This window comes from Manihot esculenta, chromosome 7, assembly GCF_001659605.2.
Source record: "Manihot esculenta cultivar AM560-2 chromosome 7, M.esculenta_v8, whole genome shotgun sequence".
Lineage (NCBI taxonomy): Eukaryota > Viridiplantae > Streptophyta > Magnoliopsida > Malpighiales > Euphorbiaceae > Manihot > Manihot esculenta.
The window spans coordinates 3,813,186-3,839,971 of NC_035167.2; the positions used below are offsets into that span (position 1 = coordinate 3,813,186).

Consider the following 26,786-nt stretch of genomic DNA (forward strand, 5'->3'; position numbering starts at 1 on the left):
ATAATTATTATTAATTTTTAAAATAATATTTAAAATAAATTTATCAGTTTTTTAAAAAATAATTTATATTTAAAAAATATTTTTCATAAAATATTTTTATAAAAAATACTTATTTTTTAATGAAATAATTTATTTTTTATTAATTAAATTTAATTTAAGAAATAAAATTTATTAATAAATTTATATAGAGAGGTATTAATTAGAATTTTAAAGAAAATTATTTTTTAAAAAATAATTTATTTTGTATAAAAAATATTTTTTATTATTTAAATTTTTAAATGTATCAAATATTAAAAATATAAAAATATATTTTTAAGAAAACAAGTGGAGCATTAATTTAGCTTAAAAGTCTCAAATTTTTAATTGTATTATAAAAATTTAAATCACTTGAGTAGTATCAAATAGAAACGAAATGGCCCAAATCGGATACAATCTGTGGCCTTTGATATTGGATCCGGGCTTAAAAGAGAGGACAGTTATAGAACAGAGTTTTAGTTTTATCAAAATATAGGTACTAATATGAAAATTTCGCACTGTGATAAAACATAAGTCTCCGCTATTCACTTTCCCGATCTTTCCTAATCCTCCCAAATTTCTCAAACTTCCTAGAAAAACTCCTTCCCAATCTCACACCCAAAACCGGAAGAAATCCGAAAATGGCCGCTGGATCTCCACGTGAAGACAACGTTTACATGGCCAAGCTTGCTGAGCAAGCCGAGCGCTATGAGGAAATGGTTCAGTTCATGGAGAAGGTGGTCTTTTCCACACCGGAATCAGATGAGCTCACCGTTGAGGAGCGCAATCTCCTTTCCGTCGCATATAAGAACGTGATCGGCGCCCGCCGTGCATCCTGGAGGATCATTTCCTCCATTGAACAGAAGGAAGAAAGCCGAGGGAACGCCGACCACGTCGCTGCAATCAAGGAGTACAGGGCCAAGATCGAGGGCGAGCTCTCCGAGATCTGCGGAGGCATCTTGAAGCTTTTGGATGAGAAGCTCGTGCCGGCTGCTGCCAGCGGCGATTCCAAGGTGTTTTACTTGAAGATGAAGGGAGATTACCATAGGTATCTCGCCGAGTTCAAGACTGGGAATGAGAGGAAGGAGGCTGCTGAGAATACGCTCAACGCGTATAAATCTGCACAGGTTTGTGTTAATTTGGAGATTTACTGCATTTTTTATGCATATTAATCAAATTTGGCTTGAAATATTGAATGTTAGTTGGATCTGCTCATGTTGGTTATGTGATGAGACTCATTTGTTTGCGCCAATATTGTATTGGATCTATACGTGTTTGTTAAATTAAGTTAATTTGGGCGTTGTTCTGTGGTCTACATACTTGTGTGGTTATTTGCTATGGATAATATTCAAGTCATTATATGTTTGCTTGATCTAGGCTTTGTTATATTTGATCTGCTTATGTGATGATTTTGATGTCTTTGTGAGTCGATCTAGTTGTTCTGGGAGTCAAATAGTAGAAAAGCATTTATACATGCATTACTTTTATTCAATGCTACATCTTTAATTATACCATTTGACTAATTTTTTAGTTTTTTTTCCTTAATCAGTATGGGCATATCTTGATAGCGAATGCAATTGCTGTCTAAAAAGGTTTGACGATTGAGCTTCACTGATTATATAAAAAGTAGTAGATTATAGTGTTTTTGACAGTTTTGACTGTTTGATTTTCTCAATCATTTGATTTGAAATTTGGGATAGAATTTTCCTTATTTTTAGTAATTACTGTTGGCACATTACAAAGGCCGATGTAAGTAGTGCTATGGTATTTCATCTTAACTACTACAGATTTTTTACTCGTTCCACTGCAATAGCTAGGAAGTTTTCTTCTTAATATGGTGTTGAAAATTAAACTATTTTATTGGGTGGTGGTGTATGGTTTAGTGTACGGGTGCTATATTTACAAGGTATTTGTTGTAATGTCTGTACAGGATATTGCAAATGCTGAACTAGCTCCAACTCATCCCATCCGGCTAGGACTGGCATTGAACTTTTCTGTGTTTTACTACGAGATCTTGAATTCTCCGGACCGTGCTTGCAATCTTGCTAAACAGGTTAGGGAATCAGAAATTTATAAAATAAATTCTTTCCCACATTACATGTCATTGGTTCGGTTCTTCTCCTCATGTTCTGTCTCTCCGTCAAAAGCTCCTTTTAACTATAACTGGAGGAAGACTAAGCTAAAAGTGAATGTGTACAAGTTTCTTTGCCAGTAATAATGGTTACTTTCTTGGTCCATATAGATCCAAGTGATATACCGTAAATTTATATATTGTCTTTATTAGGCATTTGATGAAGCCATCTCAGAGCTCGATACATTGGGAGAGGATTCATACAAGGATAGCACTTTGATCATGCAACTCCTTCGGGATAATCTCACTTTGTGGACCTCAGATATGCAGGTACTTGTCTGGTGCTCATATCTGTCTCTTTTTTACATTTTTTTTCCCCAACTTGTCTTGCTAATGAAGTTTTTTAGCGAGATGTTTATTGATATTTGCTTTCATGTGTTTAGGATGATGGTACTGATGAGATCAAAGACGCAGCAAAGCGTGAGGAAGAGCAAAAGCAATGAGGTCACTTAACTTGGTGATATATTTTACTTCTCCATTAATTTGTTTTTGTTTGGAGAAGTATCTTGGTCCACTATTTCTATTACGAGTCTTCAGTAGTTGATACTTATTAAAGCTTGGAAGTATTTTTTACTTCTTAGTTTTCTTTCTCTATTTCTTTCCCCTTTTTCTTAATTTTTTAAAATTCTGATCAGGTTGCAAATGCTTTGTTTTCATTTGTCATTGTGACAATAAAGGAACTAATGACCAAGAATTTTCCCCCCTTCTTAAAAGCTCAAACCTGAACATTCATGGAAGATGTGCTGCATGAAATTCTGGGATTGATATATATATATGTGAGATTCTAATAGTATGACGATGTTCTTCTTTCGGGTTAGCTGTTTGAATTCAACTGTTTCACCGTAGCTTCCGCGCTGTGAATTTTTGAAAAATAATAATACCAAATTAATAATTTAAAATTGGAGGCAGTCGTTTTTCACCCACTATTTATTGGTATCATTTAAACTTCTTTATTTTGGGTGATGATAATAGTTTTTATTCAAATGAGATATCTTTAATAAAATATATTGTTAGATCTTCTATCCCCTTTTCATAAATAATATATATATTTCAAATAAAGGTGTATATATATATATATTTTTGAATCAAAATAAAGGTATGTATATATAGAGTTTATTATTGTTGGATAATAATATCCATCATTAATTCTCTAACCATTTAGAAACTACTAATGCTCAATGGTAAGTGAGAGAGTTTTTACCAGGAAATATATAATCGTAATTTAATGCAAATAAAATTGATATTGAAATTTCAAGTTCAATTTATTTTTGAAGAATAATTTGTATTTGTGAAGTATTTTTTATATAAAATATTTTTTGAGAGAAATGTTTTTCATAAAAAAATATTTTGCAAGTAAAGAACTTATTTTTCATTTTTTAATTTTAATTTGAAAAAATAAGAAATATTAATCAAGAGTCTTGCATGTTTTGATACCGCTACTCTTAATGATTTATTCACGTCTTAAAGCGACGTCGCCGTGAATTCTTTCGCATTGATGATTTATGCATATTAAACCAATGTTTATGAATAATTTTAATATTTCTGACTTGAATTTTTGTGTGGTTTATTTGCACATCATATTTTTAACTCCGTTGCAGAATTGTATACTGATTGCCATTCATTGTATACTGATTGCCCATTCATTGAATCTACCGGTTATGTACGGTGGCCTTATTGGCATTGAAGCAATGGTTATGTACGGTGGCCTTATTGGCATTGAAGCAATGTTTGCAGCTTTCGTTGTTTTATTATTTTGCTGTTTTAGAGTTTCTTGATTTGATGTTCATTTAATTTATTAGGTTTTAGTTTAATTGATTGAATTTTGATTTGATTTTCTAATTTATTTCTAAGAATGTATGAGTTAATATTATGAATTCTCAATCTGTACATCTTTATTTTTTTAGAATTTAATATAATATTATTGATAAAAAAATTTACTTGATAAAAGTTTTCAATAAATTTTAAAAGAAAAAAATTACTTTTTAGTATCTGAGATTTAACTTAATTAACAATTCTATATCTTTATTTTGACAACCCAATACTTAAATTTATCACTTTCTCTTCCGTTCAAATTTGTAGTCTTTCTGTCCATTTAAACCGTTTGGTCAAAGAGTCAAATGTGAGAGGTGATAATTTTTTCCAAAAATACCATTCTCTCAATGTGAAATTCCTTTTTTTTTTTTTGTTTTATGTTTTTTCCAATTATTTTTATCCATCGTTAATTCTTCTTTTTTTTTTCAATCTCTTTTTTTTATCTTTCTTTCTCCTTCATATTTTTTTTATTTCCTTTTGACATAGTTTTTTTTTTTCTTTTTCATCTTTCTTCTCCCTGAAATATTATTTGAGAGTTGAGAAAGGGTAGGAGTTATGGTGAAGAAGAAGAAGAAGTTGCAGAAAGGGTAGGAAGAAGAAGTTGCAAAAAGGGTAGGAAGAATAAAAAAAAGAAAAAGTTACAGAAAAAGTAGAAAAAAGAAAAAGAAAAAGAGACATTTGGGTTTAGGTTTTGTGATTTTAAAATAGCAAAATTTTTAATGACGGTTAATTTTATCAATTCACGTGTCCCAAACGGCTATTTTGGATGAAAGGACTACGAATTTAGATAAAAAAGAAAGTGAGGAACTTAAGTATTGGGTCGCCAAAATAAAGAGATAGAAATGTTAATTACGTTAAATTTCACAGATTAAAAAGTAATTTTTTATTTTAAAAATATATAAATTAATAAACTCTAATACTAACAGTATTAGATGAGAAATCTCAAATTAAAAACTCAAAATTAATCACAAAGTCAAGGAATTAATCACAAAGTCAAGGCTTAAGATAATGGTGGCGTCTCCCATTTTATTACCGTTAGACTTCCGAGTTGTATAGATTTTTCTTCACATCTATGAGAATTGACTCACTCTACATTGCAAACCTTGCATGCTTGTTCCATTGCATATGCCACCACGTGTTTAACACTTGACACGTATAAAATCCAATCGGTTATTTTTACAAACACTTGACACGTATAGAATCCAGTCAGTCATTCTTACAATCACGTGTTATTTAACCAACACGTCCATCAAATATTTTCTTCCGTCGAATTTAATTAATTATTAAGGAATTCAAATATTAAACTATTAAATTATATCTATAATTATACATGTAAACAGAGGAAAATTGCACTTTAGCATTCTGTAGTTTTGCCCTTTAAAAGTCTAAAACTTAAAACTTTTTTATTGTGGAAATATACTTTTAGAATAAATTTAAATAATTTAAATTAATTTTTAGTAGAATTTGAAATAAATTCGAATATTACTAATATAAATGGAATTCGAATTTAAATAGTTTAATTTTTACAGATATCTTATTAATTTATATTATACTACTAATTAATTATTCTATTAATTTTATCAGTTAAATATTAAAAAATTTAAAATAAATATGAAAGATTAATTAATAAATTTATCAACTAATAAATTTTTTAAAATTATAAAAATTAAATAATAAAATATTTAATAATTAAATTAACGATAAAGTTATTTATTAGATTTATTAAAATATTAAAATATTTTAATAAATTTTTTAAAATTAAAAAATTAACTAATATATTTTTTTATATTATATAAATTGAATAGTAATTTTTTAAAAAATAAAATTCATTTAAATGTTAAAAATGTTAAATTTTAAAATACATGATTAAAAATTAAAAAAAAATGAGAGAAAAATAAAAGAGATGAAGAGATATAGTGAATGATATATGCAAATAGAAAGAAGTATAAGATAAATAAATAGGGAGAATATGATTAAAGAGATATAGAGGGAAGGAAATTCATAAATATTTTTTTTATTTTTTTATTTTTTTTATTTTTTTAGATCAAGAGACAGAGTGAGTGAAAAAAATAAAAAGCTATAAAAATACATATTATGTAAGAGAGAGACATGCAAAAGAGAAATTGAAGAAAAAAAAGTTATACACATAATAAAATAAATAAATAAATAAATTGGTGATTTATGCCAGAGAGAGACATGTTTGTGATTCGATCAAATTCAACCAAACACAAATATTTTCTCTAGCTACATGTTTAAGTCATTGGTGATTTTTCATACCTTGAAACACTTGCTTTGGACGACAATATCCTCAGAGATGCTATGAAAATTAATTGTTTTGCTATGATTTATTTCATTATTTCTCTAAATCTTGGTTCAAATAATTTTTATGTCCAATCCCTGAAAGTATCTCTTACAACTTCAAGAATCTCCAAGCTCTAATATCCCTTTCACCGTCAAAGAACAACCTTGTAAAAATACGAGAGATTTACTATTTAGTTTATAAGTATTATCATTATTAATAAGTCAGTCTCTATATTTTCAGAAATCTATTAAAATATTTTTATATTTTTTATTTATCAACAAAATCGTCATTCCATTTGTTTATACAATTAAAAATATAATAAAAGATTAAATTACTCATTTTTTTTTCTTTTTCTAAATGCTATCTTCTTTTATTTTTTTTATTTTTTTTTTGATTTTAATTTTTTTTTTCTTCTTCTTTTAGACGCCGTATTTTTGTTTTTTTTTCTTCTTTGATTTTGATTTTTTTTTTCTTTTTCTTTTTCTTTTAGATGCTCATTCTCTGTTTTTTTGTTTTCTTTTGTTTTTAGAAGAAAGAGAAAAGGATGAAAAAAGGAATAAATATTTGATTGATAAAGATTGAAAATAAGAATATTTTAATAGATTTTAAAAAAAAGAAAATTTTAATAAAATTTTGAAAATATAAAATTGATTTGTTAATAATAGCAATATTCAGAAACTAAATAAAGGGTTTTATATATTTAAGAGCAAAATTAAATTTTAAAAATTTTCTTTCTCATTTTTATTTATTTTTAATGAAAAAAATTAATTTATTGATTAAAAATAAAAGATAAAACTTTTTAATAAAATTTTTCAAAATATAATAACTGAATTATTAATAATAAAAATATTCAAAAATTAAATAATAAAATTTCCAAATATCACTCTCGGGATTCTATGCAAAAGCTTGATTACACATATCATCACTTAGGTATGAATTTTCAGGATGAGCAAATACTTGGGAGGTTTTATTAACGGAGAATGAATGAGAAAATTTTAGTCAATGGGAGGGGAAAAAATTTTATTTGCCAAAGGGGATGGATTTTTGCCAATCTGAACAAAAAGCCTGCTGCTAGTACGACCTGTGATGACCAATGACACATTTGTGTATAAAAAAAAGTAAAAAAAAAAAAAAAAAATCATTTACTAGCAAAGAATCGAAAAGCATTTTTTTTTAATTCTATAATATAATATTAAGTATATTTTTATAATAATATATACAATATTATATTAAATATATTATTAAATTATATATATTGATAAATAATATTTTTTTCATTTTATAATTTTTTGTTTATTTTAATTTTTATATAAATTAAGAGATGATAATTATTTTAGTTAAAGAATAAATATTTTTTATTAATTTTTAAATTACATTCGTCTTTAATATAAAATGAGAATATTAATTTATTTGAAATAATAAAATCATTATTAATAACATATGGTTTAAATTAAATACTAAGGGATAGTTTGTTTTATTTAAAAAATAATGAATGATAAACTATATAAAAAATAAATAGAATTAATAATAGTCGATCTATAAATTAATTATAATATAAAAAATAAATAATATTTATAGAATAAAAAAAATAAAAAGACTGGAACAATATATATAATAATATTAAATATATTTTATTATATTATTATTTTCATTTTATAATTTTATTTATTTTTTATTTTTCAGTTGTTCTAAAATTATTGTTATTTTTTTAATAATAATAATATATAAATTGATTATTATAATTTTATTTTATTTTTAATAATTTTTTTAAAATAAAAATATTTAATAAAATTTAATATATTTAAAAGGAGTGTAAATTAAAAAATTATATTTTTACATGACAAAAAAAAATATAATAATCTAAACGAGTCAAACTATCATAATAGTAATAAATTTCTAGTCGCTTTTTTTTTTAAATAAAAATTAAAAATTAGAGAGTAAAACTTCAAACCTCCCTTTTTATGGTCACCTTATCACTGGTTAAAAAGTAAAATGCATGGCTCTTGATATATTGAAGTCTGATATACTAATACTGATACACACACGACCACTGAACACGGTTTCAGTTAGGGTGAGCCGTATTCGGTTCAAATCGAAAAAATCGATCGAATCGAATCAATTTGAAAATTTAATTCAGTTTTTTATATATTTCGGTTCGGTTTGATTTTTAATTTCAGAAATTTTAGTTATTTCAGTTCTGTTCGATTTTGATCAGAAAAAACCGAAAAAATCAAATCGAACCGTGATAATAATATATCTTTTCAATAATATAGAGAAATTAAATCATATTAAAATTAAAATATTTTAATTAAATTTTAAATATTAAAAATAAAGTGTAAAAAATAAAAAAATTATTAAAAATCGAAATCGATCAAACCGAACCGAATCGAACCGAATCAGACCGGTTCGGTTCGGTTCGGTTTCTGACCAAAATCGATTCGGTTCGGTTTTTATAAATACTAAAATTTCGGTTTTCGGTTTATTCGGTTCGGTTCTGTTTTGAACCGAACCGACCGAATGCTCACCCCCTTTCAGCGACTGTAGATTCTTTGGTTATTTGTCCACATCACCTTACGAGTGGACCTTCATTGCCAAATTTCCAATTTCAGTCCCAACAGTTGAGATTGTTAGATGAGTCATGGGTGCAGTATGTCGATCATTGATCTTTTCCCAGAAGTTCAAAACGAACCCGTCAAATTATTTTGGATTCTCACTTAGTTCAATAGCGACTTGTTTTGGATTTATCAGAGGAAGCAACGTGGTTTGAAAGTCCAAGCCATTGATGGAAAGCACAGCCGCACAGGAACCAGAAGCTTTATGAAAGTCTTCGTTGCTCAGATAACGAGTGTTGAAGACTAAACAACCATTTATGTTTTTCAGTAAATGTCAAACTGGTGGCCCCACAAAATGGAGAAATTCTTGTTTGACACCACCATCAAAGTTAGCAGATACAATATAATCATCACATAATCCTCAAAACAAAGAAAATCACCCAGTTTTCCGATATCTTGTCAGATCAGAGTACCATGAACTTGTCAAAATTCTATTTGTGCTCTATCCTGGTAGCACTCTGTTTCCAGGCCAGGATGGCCTGCAATTCAAATGAAATATCAGCTCTGAATGGTTTCTCCAATTGTTTGACATCAAAGATTGAAGCTTGGAATAGCTTCACCGCTGATTGCTGTGCTTGGAATGGTGTCACCTGCGACAATTCCACTAGTTTAAGCAGAAGGGTCATTGGACTAGAACTTGGGAGCAAGAGACTCACTGGAACAGTCTGCGAGTCCTTGGCAGAATTGGAGCATCTCAGAATCCTGAACCTCTCCAATAATTTTCTCCACGGCACCATTCCAAGTAAATTGTTCAGTCTGCAGAACCTGGAGGTTCTTGATCTGAGCAAAAATAATTTTGCAGGTCCAATTCCAGCAGGTGGTGATTTGCCTTATGTCAGGTTTATGGACTTGTCAAATAATTATTTTGCTGGTTCTATCAATTCAACACTTTGTGAAATCTCCCCTCGTATTCAAGTTCTCAACCTGGCAAGCAACAGTTTCACTGGAGAAGTTTCAAAGGCTTTTGGAAGATGTAGTTCTCTTCAACATGTCTATCTTAATGGCAATAGTCTATCAGGAAGTTTTCCTGAAAGCTTATTGCACCTGCAGGATCTTCAGGTATTGCATCTTGAAGATAACCAATTTTCTGGACCACTGGATGATGGATTAGATAACCTCTCTAAACTTGTGGAGTTGGATATTTCCTACAATATCTTTTCTGGAAATCTTCCTGATGTATTTGGGAAGCTTGGAAAGCTAGAGGAATTCTCTGCACGTACAAATAAATTCACTGGCCACATGCCTGAGTCATTGGTGAATTCTCCATCGCTTATGACTCTTGCTTTGGACAATAATACTCTCAATGGTGTTATCAATATCAATTGCTCTGCCATGATTAATCTCGTTTCCCTGTATCTGGGTTCCAATAATTTCCATGGTCCAATTCCTGAAACCCTCTCCTCTTGCCACAACTTGAGTATTCTGGATCTCAGCGGAGACAAACTCGGTGGAGAGGTTCCTCACAGCTTCAAGAATCTCCAGGCCTTGACGTCGCTCTCACTTGGAAATACTAGCATTGGAAACATATCATCAGCCCTTGGGATTCTACAAAAATGCAAAAACTTGACGACTCTAATATTGAGTTACAATTTTCAGGATGAACAAATGCCCAGTGACGTGAATTTGCAGTTTACTAATCTCAGGGTACTCTTCATGGATCATTGTCAACTCAGAGGATCAATTCCACTATGGCTGAAGGATTGCAAAATGCTCAAGCTATTAATTCTGTCTTGGAATCTTTTGGGAGGAAATTTGCCATCATGGCTAGGCAATTTCAGTGATCTCTTTTACTTGAATTTGTCCAACAACTTGTTTACAGGTGAAATACCAATAAGCTTGACAGGATTACAAAGCCTAGCAGACAGGACAATCTTAATGGATGGAAATTCCACAGGCATTCCTCTATACAGGAAGACAGGGGGATTAGGCAATTTTTTGCGGTATAATAAACTTGGGAGCCATCCACCAACATTGGACCTGAGTTACAACAATCTGGAAGGACCAATCTGGCCAAGTTTTGGGAACTTGAAAAGAATTCATGTTTTAAGACTAAACAAGAATGAGCTTTCAGGACAAATTCCAGGTGATTTGTCTGGAATGTCAAGCTTGGAAATTTTGGATTTGTCCTGTAACAAATTATCTGGAGAAATACCCAGTTCATTGGTGAAGCTGAGTTTTCTCTCCAAATTCAATGTAGCAGAGAACCAAATTTACGGGGAAATCCCAATAGGAGGCCAGTTCTTGACCTTTCCATGTTCAAGCTTTGAGGGGAACAATGGTTTATACGGTGGTGGAGTTTTTGCTTCATGTCAGCTTGCCCAACATCCTTCTCCTCCTGCTATTGAGCCTCCCAGAGAGAAAATGTCTATTTTAGGTTTACAGTTTGGGATAGGTGCTGTAACTGGCTTTGTTCTCACTGTCCTCTTTTGCTTCATGTCTGGCTGGGTGATCCCAAAGCCATAGGCAGAAAGAAGGGACACTATCAGACACCAACAAATAGAACTCTGAGTTCTTATATATACACTATTAAATTTAAATCGTGCGAACATACCCATTAAAATTGCAAATCACTCTCTCCTTTCATTTCCAAATTCAAACTCGATTACTCTAGTTAAGAGAAAAAAAACCGTATCATTGCATCTCAACTCTTAGGAATCAAAATGAGTTTCTATTAGAATTGTTCTGTAAATATTTGTTTTATAATAATTAATATAATATCTAAATGTCTTTCATTAATTAAATTTAATATTTAAAGTAGTTAGTGGAAAACAAGGAGTTGTAGAACGAGAAATCAATTTATTGGAATATTTCATTTGCTTACTGTTCGGCCTCCTTGGCTTCTTTTCCTCTAGTCTTTCATGTACCTTGTGCTGAAGCTCTCTTATTCAACTTTATATGAATCTGGGTGAAAATTAAGCATTCACATGCACTCTTCACCCTTTCAAAAAAAAACATGCACTCTTCACAAGAGCTTCTTAGTTTAAAAATCGATTTTAAGGATCAACATCCAGCGAATCAAACAACTTATACTTTCTCTTTTGAATCATAGCCCTAATAAAACCGATCTTTAAACTAAGAGGATGTTCAAGCATAAGTCACAAGTACTTAGTGCTTACAAATTATTTGAAACTTACATACATTGCAATCTGTTATATTATTTAGTCAAACCAACTTGTAAGTATAATCATGAAAAGTTGATCCCTCAACTTATTTTCTTTTAAGTTTATAAGCTGAATTTATAAGTTTGAAAAATGTTATAAACAAATAGATCAATTATGATTACAGTTTATAAGTTAGTGTAGTTAGTGTAACTAGTTAAGATAAACATCTTTTATGATAATACTGTTAAGAATCGAACAATCACATAATTAAAAAATAAACACGAATGGCAAATAACACACAAATTTTAAGTGTAGTTCATTAATTTGATTATATCCATCATGGTTAGAGTTTTATGAATTTTCAATCAGCAATAAGAAAATATTACATATTTATATATTTAAAAAAAATATTAAAAAAAAAACAAAATAATCCTAAAAAAATTTGTGCTCTGCCCCGAACTCCACCTTCATTGGGGCTGCCACTCCCCCAGTCAATTCAGTGTGAAATTCCATTGTGAGGCTGCCACTTCCCCAGTCAATTCAGTGTGAACTCCACCTTCAGTGGGGCTGCCACTCCCCCAGTCAATTCAGTGTGAAATTCCATTGTGAGGCTGCCACTCTCCCCAGTCAATTCAGTGTGAAATTGAATGGAACTAGATTCGCACATTAAAATATAGTGTACCATCCATAATATATCATTAGACTATATCATTAGACTCCGTAATAGACTCCATATTGTTATGGTGTACCGTCCATAATATATCATTAGACTTTATATCTCAACAATTCTCCCACTCGAAAAGAAACTAATGAAAGCTAACTTCCAAAATTTGATACCATTCTTGTGCCGCCTCTTCGAGTATAGTGAGGAATACCTTGCAAATGACCAAGTCCATATTTGTTTGAAGATTGATGAACATTTGGAATTTAGCAAGGTGGCTTACGAGGTCACTCCTTCCACCATATGAATCTATGAGTTAGGCAATGTGAATTTGGATGGGAATGGCTCCTTTAATATATGCTTAGCCAAAAGGGATTCATCGCTGAAGGTCAAGTTCTTGAAACTTTGGACCGAATCGGTAGCCTTACACCAACTTTGGACCAAAGTTGCAACAAGCTCACTAGACCAATCTGGGTAAGTTCTGGGAACTTGAAAAACACTTCATGTTTTGAAACTAAACAAGAATAACCTATCAGGGAAAAATTCCAGATATTTTTATCATTAGTCTCAACTCTCAAGCTTTGAAATTTCAGTTAAGTTATTAAATTTAAATTTTTTATAATTAAAATCACTATATTATATTATTTTATAGTAGTTCAACCTCACAATCTCTAGAAAATATCACCTTAGTAAATCATTTTATGCAATCTCAGTTTCATAACATGAACTTGAGATTCTTTTAGCATTTTCCTTCCGTCAATTTCCACAAAATGCAATTACAAATGTTCCTTGGCAACTGGGAAAGAAGCAAACAAGCTTCAAAGTTCAAGATATGTCTCTGCTCATCTTATTGAAGTGAAAATAGAGAAGGTATTGTACTCGAGACAAAACAAAGACAGTGAAGCAAAACATTGTAATCAATATGATTTTTCACTTCAAAAAAATAATTCCTGTGTTAGTGTTACTATAAGCTAACACAGTCAAGAATAATTAAATGTGAAATCTAAAAATCAAAATCTCACTCTCATGTAAATTTTGCTCAACTGTTCCCTGAAATAGGACATCATTCAACATGAAATTTAAGCAGTTACCTACAAGTAAAGATGAATCAGTAGAGGCCCAAAAATTTCCACCAGACAGTTCCAACTGTTCCCCAGATGATAGCATTTACGATGGCCATTAAAAAGCCCAACTTGAATACATCAGGAAGGTCTACATATCCAGCTGGTAACCAAGAACAATTTCATCTCATCAGTCAGCACACATCACAAATCATAAGAAGAAAACATAAGTATCTAAATTACCTAAACAAATAATTCACAAAAAGAATACATTTTTTCCTATTTTAACGAAAAATAGAAATACACACACAATGGTATCTCTAACCCATTCGGGCTTAACCAATGTCATGATAAAATTTTTACTGCTTTCACATACTTGTTAACCAATTGAATCAAAAAGGAAATTAGGACACCGAAATGATTAATTTGAAGAGTGGAAATTTGGACAAAAATCCCATCACCACATGAAATAAGTATCACAAGTAAAAGGAGCAAACCTCCATAGTATACGGCAGCCTGACCACTGCTGTAGTGTGTAAGATTGCCAAAAAGATTTGTATTGTACGATAAAGCCAGTGCAGCCAGCACACTAGGCACCCCAGCTGCAAAGTGCATGGCAAGAAATGCAGAGTACAGAGATCCTGTATGACCAGTTTGACTAGCAAATAAATAGTGAATGAAGAAGTAAGATGCCTGAAGGACACCAAAGGCAGCAGGCCAGCTTAAAGAGAGAGACTGGAGGATATTGGCCACAGAACCAGACATCCAGGTTACAATACCAAGGCTTGTTAGTTGGCTTGCCATCCCAACTAGAACAGCAAACCAAGCCAAGGTATCCCAAGCTGATTTTTCACTTAAGCAGTCATCCCAATCAAGAACTCCCAACAAAAGTAATATTGATAAGGCAATCATTGCAGCTACAACACTCGGTATACCAAAAGCATCTCTGCATGAAAAACAAGCAACATCACTTATTAATTATTATAGTCCAAATTATCAACAAATAACCTTTAAAAGAAACATTATCTACACAAACACAATTAATTGATGCCAGCTAATTCTCTCATTCTTGCCAGAGAATTTAACAAGAACTATGTTTTGTAGGGCATTACAAGCACCAGAACAAAACACTCACTTCAATAATCTAATATTTATCTTTTTTTCTACCAGGGATGTGTTAGTAATATTTCAATCAACATTTTTATGTTGCTTTGCAGTATTTAGCTATTCTGCAATTATGCAAACCTTCTAAAGTTTGGTTTTGCATTGGTATTGATACTATAAATGGAAAAGGTCATTACATAAAACCAACTGTTCTCAACTTCTATTTCCTTCTAAGACTCTCTTCAGTGGAGATCAAAGTCAAGGACCACTTCCTAAGGAAGAGAGGACATGCAGCTATGCAGACTAGGCTGCCATGATGGTGGTTCCACAAAGCAAACGTCATGTGTTGCACCAGCAGGCAGAGAAGAATCATTTAGTGGAGGCATGGTACTAGAACTATCAAGAAGAATAAAAAGTTTGAGAACAGTCTATTCTACAAAGAAAAACGAAGACAACAATTAAAACTCAAAGGAAAAGGGAAAGGTTTGTGATGCAGGAACATCTGAAGACCTATTCAGTTTAGGATTTTACTTAGTTTTCAATTCAGTTATGGATTTTATTTAGTTTTATTTTCCTTCTTTATTTAGGATTCTTGTCTAATAAATCTTTATTAATTAAGATTACATGATGATATCAAGATTCAAGACAGCTAACTCTATTTTAGAACAAGAAGAAATAGGATTACATGAAGATTGGAAAGGTCTAAGATGTTCACTTCTAATGAACCAATGGTACTAAGTACATTATCTATCCAAAAAGAAATTGAGTATATTCACCCCTAATGAACCAATAGTACTAAGTGCCTTATCTATCCGACAAGAAAATTGAGTACATAGCATCAAACTCACTCAAAGACCAATTACCCCTTCCATGTTAGCTAAAGTGTACAGTACTGTATTACACAAATTTTAACCCAAAGTTTTTCGCAAAGGCATCAACCCAATTATCTTATAAATCATCGAGTATTTATGTAGTCAAGGCCCAAACAAATAACAAAGAAGTTCATTCTCTAAAACAGTGAGTAACAAGGACATGGGTCACATAATTTCCCAGGTTAAATTTCCTTCTCGATTGATTTATATTCATGCACATCACCCAGAATTATTATGTAAATAATGACTTCAGTAATATATATGAACTACAAGTACGACTTACCCCAACACCCACATAGTAACTGCAAGAACCATTGTGCCAACCATGATCCATTCATTTTTTGTTACAGGACCCAATTTCTCCAGTTTTTTTGCAGCCATTGCGGGGGCATCTGGAGTGTCCTTGGTTTCAGGAGGATAAAGTTTGTATAAGATAAATGGTGTGGCTAAAAGAGAAACAAGAGCCGGCAAACTGGCAGCCTTGAACCAAGAAACCCAAGGGCTTGAAATTATAACCCCAAGTTCCTCGGCTAATTTAAGACACAGCAAATTTTGTGCTGCAGCAGTCAGGAAAAGCGCACTAGAGTTCCCAGCAGACTGTAGCATAAAAGAGTAATGCATAAGTCACAGAGGTTATCAAGTACATGAATGATGAAAATCTTGAAGATAGAAGGAAATATCCAACTGCTGTATATGTGATATGGCCAAATATAGCAATTAAAAGGAAAACAAAATAAAATGCCTAATCAAAACAACTAATTTGGTCCCTAAATTGCTCAAAATACTAACTACATTAGAAGGAACCACAGAGTGTAGCCGTAGACCAGAATATGTATTAAAATCTCATTAAATCAGTGAGAGAAGGAACCCATCTTCACGCTCAATATATCCAGCCATTACCAGTCAAAATAAGAAACAAGTGTTTTTCTAATTTCAAGGTGAAAGCAACTGACCTTTAAATGCATATCTCTACTAAACCTTAAAAACAACTCCACTGATTCAAGCAATTTGATCAATTAACAGCTTTTTCTACCGAAGAACATCAGATATGGGTTGGCTAATAAACATCCAGAAACAAGTGTATGCTAATCTATTGAGTTCACTCCAGCTCATTCAACAAATTAAAAAGCCAACCACTTGAACATATTGTAATTGCATCTTAGACCAAACAGCTCAACAAAAGTTCCAGATTAATACTTAATGACCAACCTGTAATTGGGATTGAATGAGAAAAGCTCCGAGCTTCCTTGAAGAAGCATCCCCTGGCTTACTCCCTGCTGACAAAGACAAGGACTTGATGATAGGCAAGAAAACTCCACCAGCCCTGGCAGTAGTACTAGGCATTGCCGGCGCAATAAGCGCCTCACTAATTGTCAGTCCATAAGACAATCCCAAAGTACTCTTTCCCAACATCTTGACAAAATAAGTAGCAACTCTATCTCCTAGGCCAGTCTTAACAAACCCACGAGCAAAAAAGAAAGAGATCACAATCAACCAAATAACCTCATTAGTAAAGGCACTAAAAGCTGCCGAAAAAGTTAAAGTTCTCGTCACAATGGACGTCGTTAGACCAAGAAAAGCCCACGCACCAACAGGCAAAGGATTCAAAATAAGACCCGCAATGGTTGAAAGAAAAATTGCGAGTAATTGCCAGGCTTGTGGGGTTATTTCAACGGGTTTAGGAATACAAAAACGAAGAATCAGACCTACAGACACGGATACTATAAGGGGAACAAGCTTGGCACCTTGAGGAGATGGGTTCGCGATTGGCTGTGGTTTTGATGAGGCCGAGGAGTCAGAAGAGGCGCGGATTGGGAAATGGGTTTTGAATGGCTTGTGAAGAGGAGCGAATAGAAAGCATTTTTGGGATAAAAGAGCTGGTGAATGGATGGTGCTGGGTAGAGACGGTGAAGGGACAATGGAAGGTGGAAATTTGGCGATGGGTTTTGGTGATCTACGGAGTAAGGAGCTGCGGGTAGAGAGAGAGAAGGAGGAGGTTGTCGCGGAGATAGAGCGGAGTGCCAAGCTCTCCATTAGGAGTCAGAATTCTCCAAACACTGAAATTGAATGGAGATGGAAATGAGAGAAAGGGAAGAGGATGTTTGGGCTTTTCACGAGAGTCTATGGGCGGAAATCAGAGAGAGAGAGAGAGGGGACCGACGTGGAGTACGTGGCAGAATGTGAGGTTGGGAATTATTGAAAATGGAAAATATTCGTCAGGATTGGTGCAACATATGGACTAAGATATAAATTAGTGAATTATTAAAATGATTTTTTTTATCAAACAAATATTTTTATTGGCTAAATCTTGTAAGAGTTTCAAATTAAAAAAATATAAAATGTTTTATTTTATTTTTTAGGTTTACATTAGTTGACGGATTTTGAGTACTTTAAATTATATTTATAATTATTTTGAATTAAATTAATATTATAAAAATAAAATTTGAATTTATTTTACTTTTTAATTCAATTTTCATTTTTATTGAAATTGCAGTCAAATCAAATTTAAAATTCAATTAAAACCTAAATAAAAAAAAGTATATATATATATAAAGAATTAAACATTTAAACATGAACAAAACCTAAATTTTTGAAATTCTAATATTTAATTATTGGCATTATTTAAAAGTCAATATCTATAATTTAGAAAACTCATAACACGTCCTATTTTTGCCTCACTTAACCATAAAATAAATATTTGCAGTATTTTTGCTTTTCTTGAAAAAAATAATATCTATAATCTATATTATATATAAGTGTGACTGTGTGGACAGGATGGAATAATAAAATTGCCCATAAGACTAAATGATTCCCACCGTTTTACTTTCTTTTCTCTTCTTTTTACTTTTTCGGCACTAATAAAATTAAATTAAATATATTAGATAAGATATAAACATTGGTAATAAATCAGGATTTAAAAATAAAAACTGTATTTTTATTATCCCAATAAATAAATCATATGATAATATTAGAAACTTCTCTGATAAACAAAAGAAGGCATCTAGCAGAAAAAAAGTTAAAAAACAGTCTCAGTTTGGAAAAGTTAAAAAACAGTCAAGCTCGGAATTAAAGTCGACAGCGTCCTCAAGCACGTCATCCTCTAGTAAAAATTCGGCATCCTCTCACTGTGATACAATTTGAAGTAAATCCTATATCACATAAAGAAATAGTCAATAGAGCACCGGACCTAGAATTAATAGATAAATCAAGTATTAATTCTCAATTTAAGTATAATACTTTAACAGTTTATGAATTGAATATAAATAGACTATCTGAATATAATATATTAAGTTTATTGCAACAAATGAGTATGGCAACTAATATATATAAAATACAATTTTTTACTTTAGATAAAGTAATAGCTGAGATTATTATAGCAGGTTTTTAGCTGTTCATGAATAGTGGTCTGTTTGCCACCAAACTTTTACTGTGTCTATTTTTTATTCTGATTCTGATGAGGTTGAAGAAGTGTCACGTCTTTTTTTCCCTTTTCTTTTTCTTTTATTTTTTTTATTTTTCTTTTCTTTTCTTTTTATTTTGTCGGTCTTACTTTTTATTTTTATAGTTAGAAGAATTCCATAACAGTCATTTTCATTACTGTTACAGTGAGAGGATGCCAGATTTTTACTGAAGATAGTATAAGTAAATTAATATAAATTATTTAATATTATGCTATAATATAATTATTATAAAATTATATCATATAATAAAATTAATATTAAATAAATATAAAAATAAATTTTTGAATATTTATAAAAATATAAAATTTAATGTTTTTATAAATATATATAGAGAAGGTCTATTTATTAATAATTAAATAAATAAATAAATAATAATATTTTTTTGTAATAGCATATCATTATCATATCATATAAGATATAATATGTAATACCCGGCTAGACTCCGGTATCGGAATTCCTACCGTCCGGTGGAATCTCGGATGTCGGAAACCTCTAGAAGGGTAAAAGCGTGTTTTCATGAAATGTTTTCATGTTTTAATGATTTTAAATACGATTTTAAAAGAGTTTTTGCATGAAAAGTCTTTGGAGGAAAACTCAGGTTCGGCCGCCGAAAGTCAAGTTCGGCCGCCGAACATGCATGCGTTTTGGAGGCACGTTAGGCCCCCGAAAGCATGAGTGAGGGAAGTCCAGGTTCGGCCGCCGAAAGTCAAGTTCGGCCGCCGAACATTGCATGGATTCGGAGGCACATTCGGCCCCCGAACGTGGCCTGGCCAGCCACCTATAAAGAGGGGACTTAGCCGAAATGGGTGAGTTTTCTCCCATTTTCGGCCACAGCTAGCTTCCAACCTCCCTCTCCCAAATCTTTTGTTCTTCCTCCAAATCCCCACCATTTTTCTTAAGTCTTGAGCTTGCATTGCAAGTTTTGAGTATTTAAGACAACTTTTGGAGCTTTGGAAACTCAGGAGCTCATTTGCTTGGATCTCCGAGTTTTGATCGTCTCTCTCTCGATCTTCAAGAGGTAAGAGCCGATCTTAAGCTCAATGCATGTTTTAAGTAAGTTTTAAGTTGATTTTTGGGGTAGAAATGCATGTTTAAGTTAGTTGAGCTATGTTAGGTTTTATGTGATTTTTGAGCAATGTATGTTGGAAATGTGTTGTTTGAAGTGTTGTAGTTGGGGTATATGCTAGTTTGAGACCACTAGGTGTTATGTGTGTGATGTATGCATGTTTTAGAACAAGTCTATGCATGATTTGTGGTTTTGGGAGGCAAGAGGCTCATGTGAGCCAAGTTTCTGCCCGTTTGGCAGAAACCAGGTTCGGCAGCCGAAGGGAGATTCGGCCGCCGAACCCCTCTTGTGGAGGCAGCATTCGGCTGCCGAAGGTGCCCCCGAAAAGAGACTTTCGTCTCTGTCTGGGACTTTCGGCCGCCGAAAGTGCCGCCGAACTTGCCTGACTTTCGGCTCTGGAGGGACTTTCGGCCGCCGAACCTGCCGCCGAAAGTGCCCTGTTCAGCCATTTCATGCATATTTTTCTATGATTATTTCATGATGTTTTAGGGGGTTTTTGGGGAATATAGTAGAGCTATGTTTATGTATGTTTGGTCCCTCATTGGAGTCCACCTGTGTAGGTTTGGACCCGAGGAACCGAGGACCCCAGCAGTGAGTCAGCTGCTACAGAGTATTGTCAGAGCTAGCCAGAGGTGAGTAGAATAAACTCTTAAGATTTTAAATTAATGAAATATTAATTTTGAGCATGTTCATGCATCACGATTGCCATGAGATATTTTTAGGATGTTGCATTAGAATTCACGAATATGTTGCATTGCATATTATGTTGTTGATGTGGGTAAATGCTGGATGATCCACTAGTCCTTGATATGGAAGTCCAGGGAGCCTTTGACTACGCCCTTGGCACTAGAAAATGGAAGACCATGGAGCCTTTGACTACGCCCTTGGCACTATGGAACACCAAGACCAAGTGTCTGATAAGGCCTTGGGGCAGTGTAAGTAATGCTATGTTTAATGGAAGACCAGTGAGCCTCTGACTACGCCGCTGGCATCAGGTATGACGATGGGACTAGTTGGTGACAGGTTTACCTTTGATGTGATATGTTTGTGATGTGTTGCATTTCATGTAAGCATGAAATAAAATATAATGTTTTTCACTATTCTGCTCACTGGGCATCTAGCTCACCCCTCTCCCCTAACCCACAGGTTTGCAGGTACGGGATAGATAGAGAAGGCGAGAAGAGAAAAAAGTCATATGTATGTAATAGTTAGTTTGTGGACATAACAATTGTATTATGATGAAATGTAAAAATATTCAGGATGTTATGTAATGAGGTTATTGAGGATAGAGTTGTGCTTGACCATAATATATTGTTAATCCCTTTTTGTATATACATGATCTTATGTTATGATGTTTATGTGAACTAACTCAACACAAGTTGTTTTGCCTTTAAGGCTTGTTGAGATCCCACAGAGGGACTATGTTATGTATATGTTCAGAGTATGCACAGGTTGAGTTAGTTGATGAGGGTATGTATGAAGAAAAGTTTTAATCTTTATGCATGCTGTTGATCATGTATGGGATTATACAGGTTTACAGGTTATATGTCAGGCTTGCTACGGGTCCCGGCGGCCTTACGCCGATCTGGATCCTAGCGCCGGTAGCGGACCGGATTTCCGGGGCGTTACATAATAATTGCCATTAAATTTAACTGGAATGATTGTATGAATAAAACTACAAATTCAATATTTCTTTATATTGTTTTTTAAAATAGATGAAAATATTATACTTTATATTAATTTTAGTTAATTCATGAAAATTTTAGAAAGATATATAAGATATAATAACATTAAATTTTCAACATATTTACCATTAAATTTATAGGTTTATATATATAATAATTAAAAAAAATTAAAAGTTTGAATACTCTATGTTATTTTTGTTTCTCATCATTTTCTCAAGGTGAAATGTCTTAAGTTTTTTTCAAATTATATACAAAATAAAAAAAAATTAAAACTTATGTTTGTCTTAGAAATATTTTTGAATTTAGAGTATTTTAAATTTTTATTTGACAGTGTGATTATGGAACTGTGCAGTTCAACATATTAGATATTTTAAGTATCAAACATGTCAATTTAAAAAAAAAAAAATTCTGCATGCAAGATATTATTTTTAAAAAATATTTAAAATAAATTTTTTAAAAGTATATAAAAAATAATTATTAATAAAAATTATTATTAAAAATAAATAAATTTATTGTCTTAAAATTATTTTTATTTATAAATGAATATAAATATGAAAAAATATTAAATAAATAATTATTTAAGAAAAATTTAATAAATTTATTATAATGAAATTATATATTTTTAGAATTTTTATTAATTATTTTATTAAATTGTGAGTTAAAAAAATTAAAATTTAGTAAAAATACGTTGAAATTTCATAACATTATATTTGTGATAATTTTAAAGGAAGATCTATTGAAAAATATAAAAAAAAAATTGTACAAAATTATATATTTTAGACTCTATTTATTTTATAGAAAATATTTTTAGTTAAATATTTTTTTTTTATTTTTTTAACATGTAGGACACTGAAAAAATTAATCAATGAATAATTTAAATATTTTTAAAAAATTTCTACTTGACATTTTATATAAATTTTTCATAATTAATAATAATTTTAATTATTAATTATTTTTATATATTTTTTTAAAAAATTATTTTTAATTATTTTTAAATAATACATTTCTACATACAAATAGTCACATTTCACATTTTAAATATTGAACATGGTCCAATTTATTTTTTTATAAAGTTAGCATATTCAACACTATATGTCTATCGATATAACTGTTAAATAAAAATTTAAAATATCATGAATTTAAAAATATTTTTAAAACAAAAATAATTTCAATTATTTTTTTATTTTGTATATAATTTGAAAAAAGCTTCGAAATGTCGAGGATCCAAAGACGAGATGAGCAGCACTACTAGCTTCTGTCTGTTGCCGATGATTTTTCAGAAGCCTAGTTTTTCCTGTGTTGTTTGTTTATGTGTTGGGCTTAATGGGCCTATTTATATTATCTATTGGGTCATTCTTGAGGCCTTTAGCTGCAAATTTGGTTCTCTGGTTTTGATTCAATATTGTAACGTATTTTTTTCCCTAGTTTTAGATCAGATCGTGCAATCAAATTTATTACCTTTGGTAAAAGAACTCCTATTTAAAGTTAATATTATTTTTATTATAAATATATATGTTTTTGAAATACGAATCGAAAATCAGATTAGTAGAAGCTGAAATTTCTCAAATGCACTAAAATACACTTATTATTAAATTAAATCTATTAGTGCGATAAAAAAATAATTAAATATATATTTATATATTTATATTTTAACACTTTTATTTATCAAACACTTTAATTTTATGGATAATTTAATAATTATTTAAATTTAAAAAAATAATATTTTTAAAATGAATATTTTTTTAAAATTTAAGTGCTTACGACGGTTGATATATCTGGTAGATAAAAATTAAAATACAGATGCATGTAATTACATCCTATAAACGTGTAATAAATTTTTTTTTTTTTCCGTAGCTTGTGTTGAAATCTCATAGAAATTATGTGAATGCTTTAAAAATAAAATAAAATTAGAAAAAAAAAAAAAAAGGGTAGGAAAAGCTTAGGAAGCGTGATGATCGGAGTCAAAGAAAGGATGTAGAAAATTGTGAAGTAGAAAGATGGTGGTGTTTGCCACCTTTCATTCAATGTGGGGACACAAACTCCAAATTGTACTTTAATTAATTCTCCGCCACCGTTTTCCTTTTATCCTCTGCTTATTTTCGTCACCTGCTTGTCACATACTTATCTCACCCCTCTCCTCTCATTGGCCGATATGTATATATATATGGGTAAAGATTTGATAAAACGAAGAATTTAGTTCTGCCTTTTAATAATAAATAATTTAATTTTTAAAATTTATTATATTAATAAAATAATTATTATGTTAAAATTTAATATTAAAATTAAAATAATTTAACCATTCAAATTTTATTCATCTGTTTATTTTTATTTTTAGATTTTTAAAATATTGTTAGTTTTTTAAAAAATAACTATTTAATCCTTTAAATTCAGTGAAACTCATAAATTAATTTATTATTTTTAAAAATTTATTAAAATATTTTGAAATATTAAAAATCTATTAATTAATTTTTTATTAATTTTAAACGTTAAATATTTTATTATTTAGTCTCTGTAGTATGAATAAAATTCATTAATTGGTCTCTTAATTTTATAAATTTTAAATTAATTAGTTCATCCAATTAATAACATTTTAAATTTTTATTAATATTTAATAATTAAAATTAATGAAAAAATTAATTAATAAATTTTTTAATAATTTAAACTCATTTTAATGTGTAATTAATGATATTTTTTATACTAAAAAACTAAATAGTAATTATCTCTTATTTTTATTATTTACAACATATACTATTATCATCCTATTTACTTTTTTTATTTTCAATACAATCTTTTATTTATTTTTCTAAATTGAAATTTTAAATTATATATTAAAAATAATGATTTTATTGTTTAATAAGGTTTAATGTTTTTATCTTATATTAAAAATGAATATAATTAGAAAATTAATGAAAAAAATTTATCCTTTAATTAAAATAATGATCTTTTCTTGATTTAAGTGAAAAATAAAAAGTTAAAAATTTATGAGATGTTGGCAATAATAATAATATCATAATTAGGGTAATTTGTTGCTTTTTTTTATTATTTGTTATTTCTACTATTATAAATAATTTTCTGATATAAATTTTATTTAAAGACCCAAAATATTAAATAATATTATTTTGAAAATATCTGATATTATTTTGAAAATATTTTTTTAAAAAATATTTTATATTTAAAATTTAAATTTAAAAAATAAAATTATCACATTTTATTTTTGTATGAGTTAACTACTTTTTAAAAATAAAATATTTTTAATAATTATTTATTTTATTTATAAAAATTAAACTATTGAACAAAAATATTAAACCACACATCATAATTCTCGTTGTTGTTTAGTGATTATTAATTACACGTAATGAATTTAATTCAAATATCGACGGATTTTCCGTTTTATGTATAGAAAAGGAACAAGATAACATGCGTGAGATGGCAGTGGGCCTTGTTGAAGGGAAAGCGTATCATGGTCACCACTCAATTATCACGTGTTTTTTGTCTTCAAACAAAATTGGTAGTTAATCCTACCCACCTTGCTTTTCCCATATATCTCTTATTGTTTTTAGAGAGAAAAATTTATGCCACTACTTAAACATGAAAAATCCTATCAATTAGGCTAATTTGATTGGCATTAAATTAATTATTATTAAATTTGAATCAGGTCTAAAGAGAAAGAATTACAAGGAGTAAATTATTCAGAAGGAATTCAACACACCCCTCACAATCAGAATTAGATTTATGCGTGATATATTTATGAAAAGTCCAAAATCGAATGAAAAACTCTGATAACATATTAAATTTGGATTAAACCTAACTCACACTAAACTTAATTTAAAAAGTGTCCATACTCCATATAAATGACACATTACTCCTTTCCACAACCGATATGATATTCAATAATTATTATATAATTTTTTATTTATAATATTTAAAAAATGAATTACTCTAACTTCGACTTTAATTCTAATCAAATTTATTAGATTAAAAAATTTAAAAGTTTACATAAATTTATTTTAAAGTTAAAATTTTAAATTTTAATAATAAAATTAAATATTTTTAATTTTATCACAAATATAATTATAGTATTAAATTAAAATTTGAAAAGTTATAGATAAATAATATATTAACTAAAATCATAAATAAAATTTAAATTTAAATTAAAATTAATAATACTCTATCGGATATGTAAGTTTAGAAATTTCCCTTCCTTTGAAGTTATGCTTTCTGTTTTTAGGTGATTTGCCTCTAGCTCTTTTATGCATATAGCAATTTTCTATAAGGTAAAATAAATATTATTAGGAAAATGCTATATTTTAATTTCTAAATTTTATTATAATTAATAAATATATCACGTTATTTTTGAATCGAATGCTTTAGTTTATAAATTTTGATTAATTTAATATTTAAACCTTTCACAAAAATTTGTCAACTTTTCGTTATCTAACTGTAGGATATCCATAATATTCTTAATAATAAATTTTTAGCCAAATACAAATCCTCCCATCTATTTTCTTAGTAACCAAACACAATTTTTTAACTAAAGAAAAAAAAAAAGTCCTTCTCCCCTAAGAATGTTGAAATTTAATTTAAATGGTTGATTAATTTAATTTAATTTATTATTATTATTTTTAAGAAACCAAACTCCGTCTCATAGACTGAACTTTTTAATATGTTCAATAAGAATATTAAAATTTAATTTAAACGGCTGGTTTGATTTAATTTTTAAAATATCTTTTAAAATTTAGGTTGTATTTTTTAAAAATTTTTTATATTTTTTTAAAGAGGTTTTTATATTTGAAATATTTAAAATAAAATTATTATCTTATTTACTTTTAAAATTTTATTTTATTATTTGTGGTATGAATAGGGTGGACAGTATTCGGTTCAAATAAAAAATTCGATCGAACTG

At 29.8% G+C, this 26,786-nt stretch overlaps 3 protein-coding genes across 3 annotated transcripts; 2 read left to right on the forward strand and 1 right to left on the reverse strand.

The window, feature by feature from the left end:
- Positions 1–536: 536 nt before the first annotated feature.
- Positions 537–2,883, forward strand: LOC110619730 (14-3-3-like protein 16R). The gene is made up of 4 exons (XM_021763282.1): positions 537–1,142; positions 1,946–2,068; positions 2,300–2,416; positions 2,530–2,883. The coding sequence occupies exons 1-4, from the start codon at positions 657–659 to the stop codon at positions 2,587–2,589; spliced, it is 786 nt and encodes a 261-aa protein (XP_021618974.1). The 5' UTR covers positions 537–656; the 3' UTR covers positions 2,590–2,883.
- A 5,993-nt stretch (positions 2,884–8,876) lies between these two features.
- Positions 8,877–11,409, forward strand: LOC110618821 (phytosulfokine receptor 1). The gene has a single exon (XM_021762075.2). It carries the CDS (start codon positions 9,287–9,289, stop codon positions 11,333–11,335), a length of 2,049 nt encoding a protein of 682 aa, XP_021617767.1. The 5' UTR covers positions 8,877–9,286; the 3' UTR covers positions 11,336–11,409.
- A 2,138-nt stretch (positions 11,410–13,547) lies between these two features.
- On the reverse strand, positions 13,548–17,783 carry LOC110619856 (dicarboxylate transporter 2.1, chloroplastic). The gene is made up of 4 exons (XM_021763425.2): positions 16,881–17,783; positions 15,955–16,268; positions 14,193–14,641; positions 13,548–13,858 (listed from the first exon to the last, which is right to left on the reverse strand). The coding sequence occupies exons 1-4, from the start codon at positions 17,703–17,705 to the stop codon at positions 13,743–13,745; spliced, it is 1,704 nt and encodes a 567-aa protein (XP_021619117.1). The 5' UTR covers positions 17,706–17,783; the 3' UTR covers positions 13,548–13,742.
- Between the last annotated feature and the right edge of the window lie 9,003 nt (positions 17,784–26,786).

Bases quoted from the DNA above. Each gene is read 5' to 3' on its own strand.
- LOC110619730 (XM_021763282.1), top strand. From the start codon at position 657: ATGGCCGCTGGATCTCCACGTGAAGACAACGTTTACATGGCCAAGCTT. The intron at 1,143-1,945 runs GTTTGTGTTAAT...ATGTCTGTACAG, and splicing joins ACGCGTATAAATCTGCACAG to GATATTGCAAATGCTGAACT. The intron at 2,417-2,529 runs GTACTTGTCTGG...TCATGTGTTTAG, and splicing joins TGTGGACCTCAGATATGCAG to GATGATGGTACTGATGAGAT.
- LOC110618821 (XM_021762075.2), top strand. From the start codon at position 9,287: ATGAACTTGTCAAAATTCTATTTGTGCTCTATCCTGGTAGCACTCTGT.
- LOC110619856 (XM_021763425.2), bottom strand. From the start codon at position 17,705: ATGGAGAGCTTGGCACTCCGCTCTATCTCCGCGACAACCTCCTCCTTC. The intron at 16,269-16,880 runs GTTGGTCATTAA...TTTATGCTACAG, and splicing joins TCATTCAATCCCAATTACAG to TCTGCTGGGAACTCTAGTGC. The intron at 14,642-15,954 runs GTAAGTCGTACT...TTTTTCATGCAG, and splicing joins GTTACTATGTGGGTGTTGGG to AGATGCTTTTGGTATACCGA.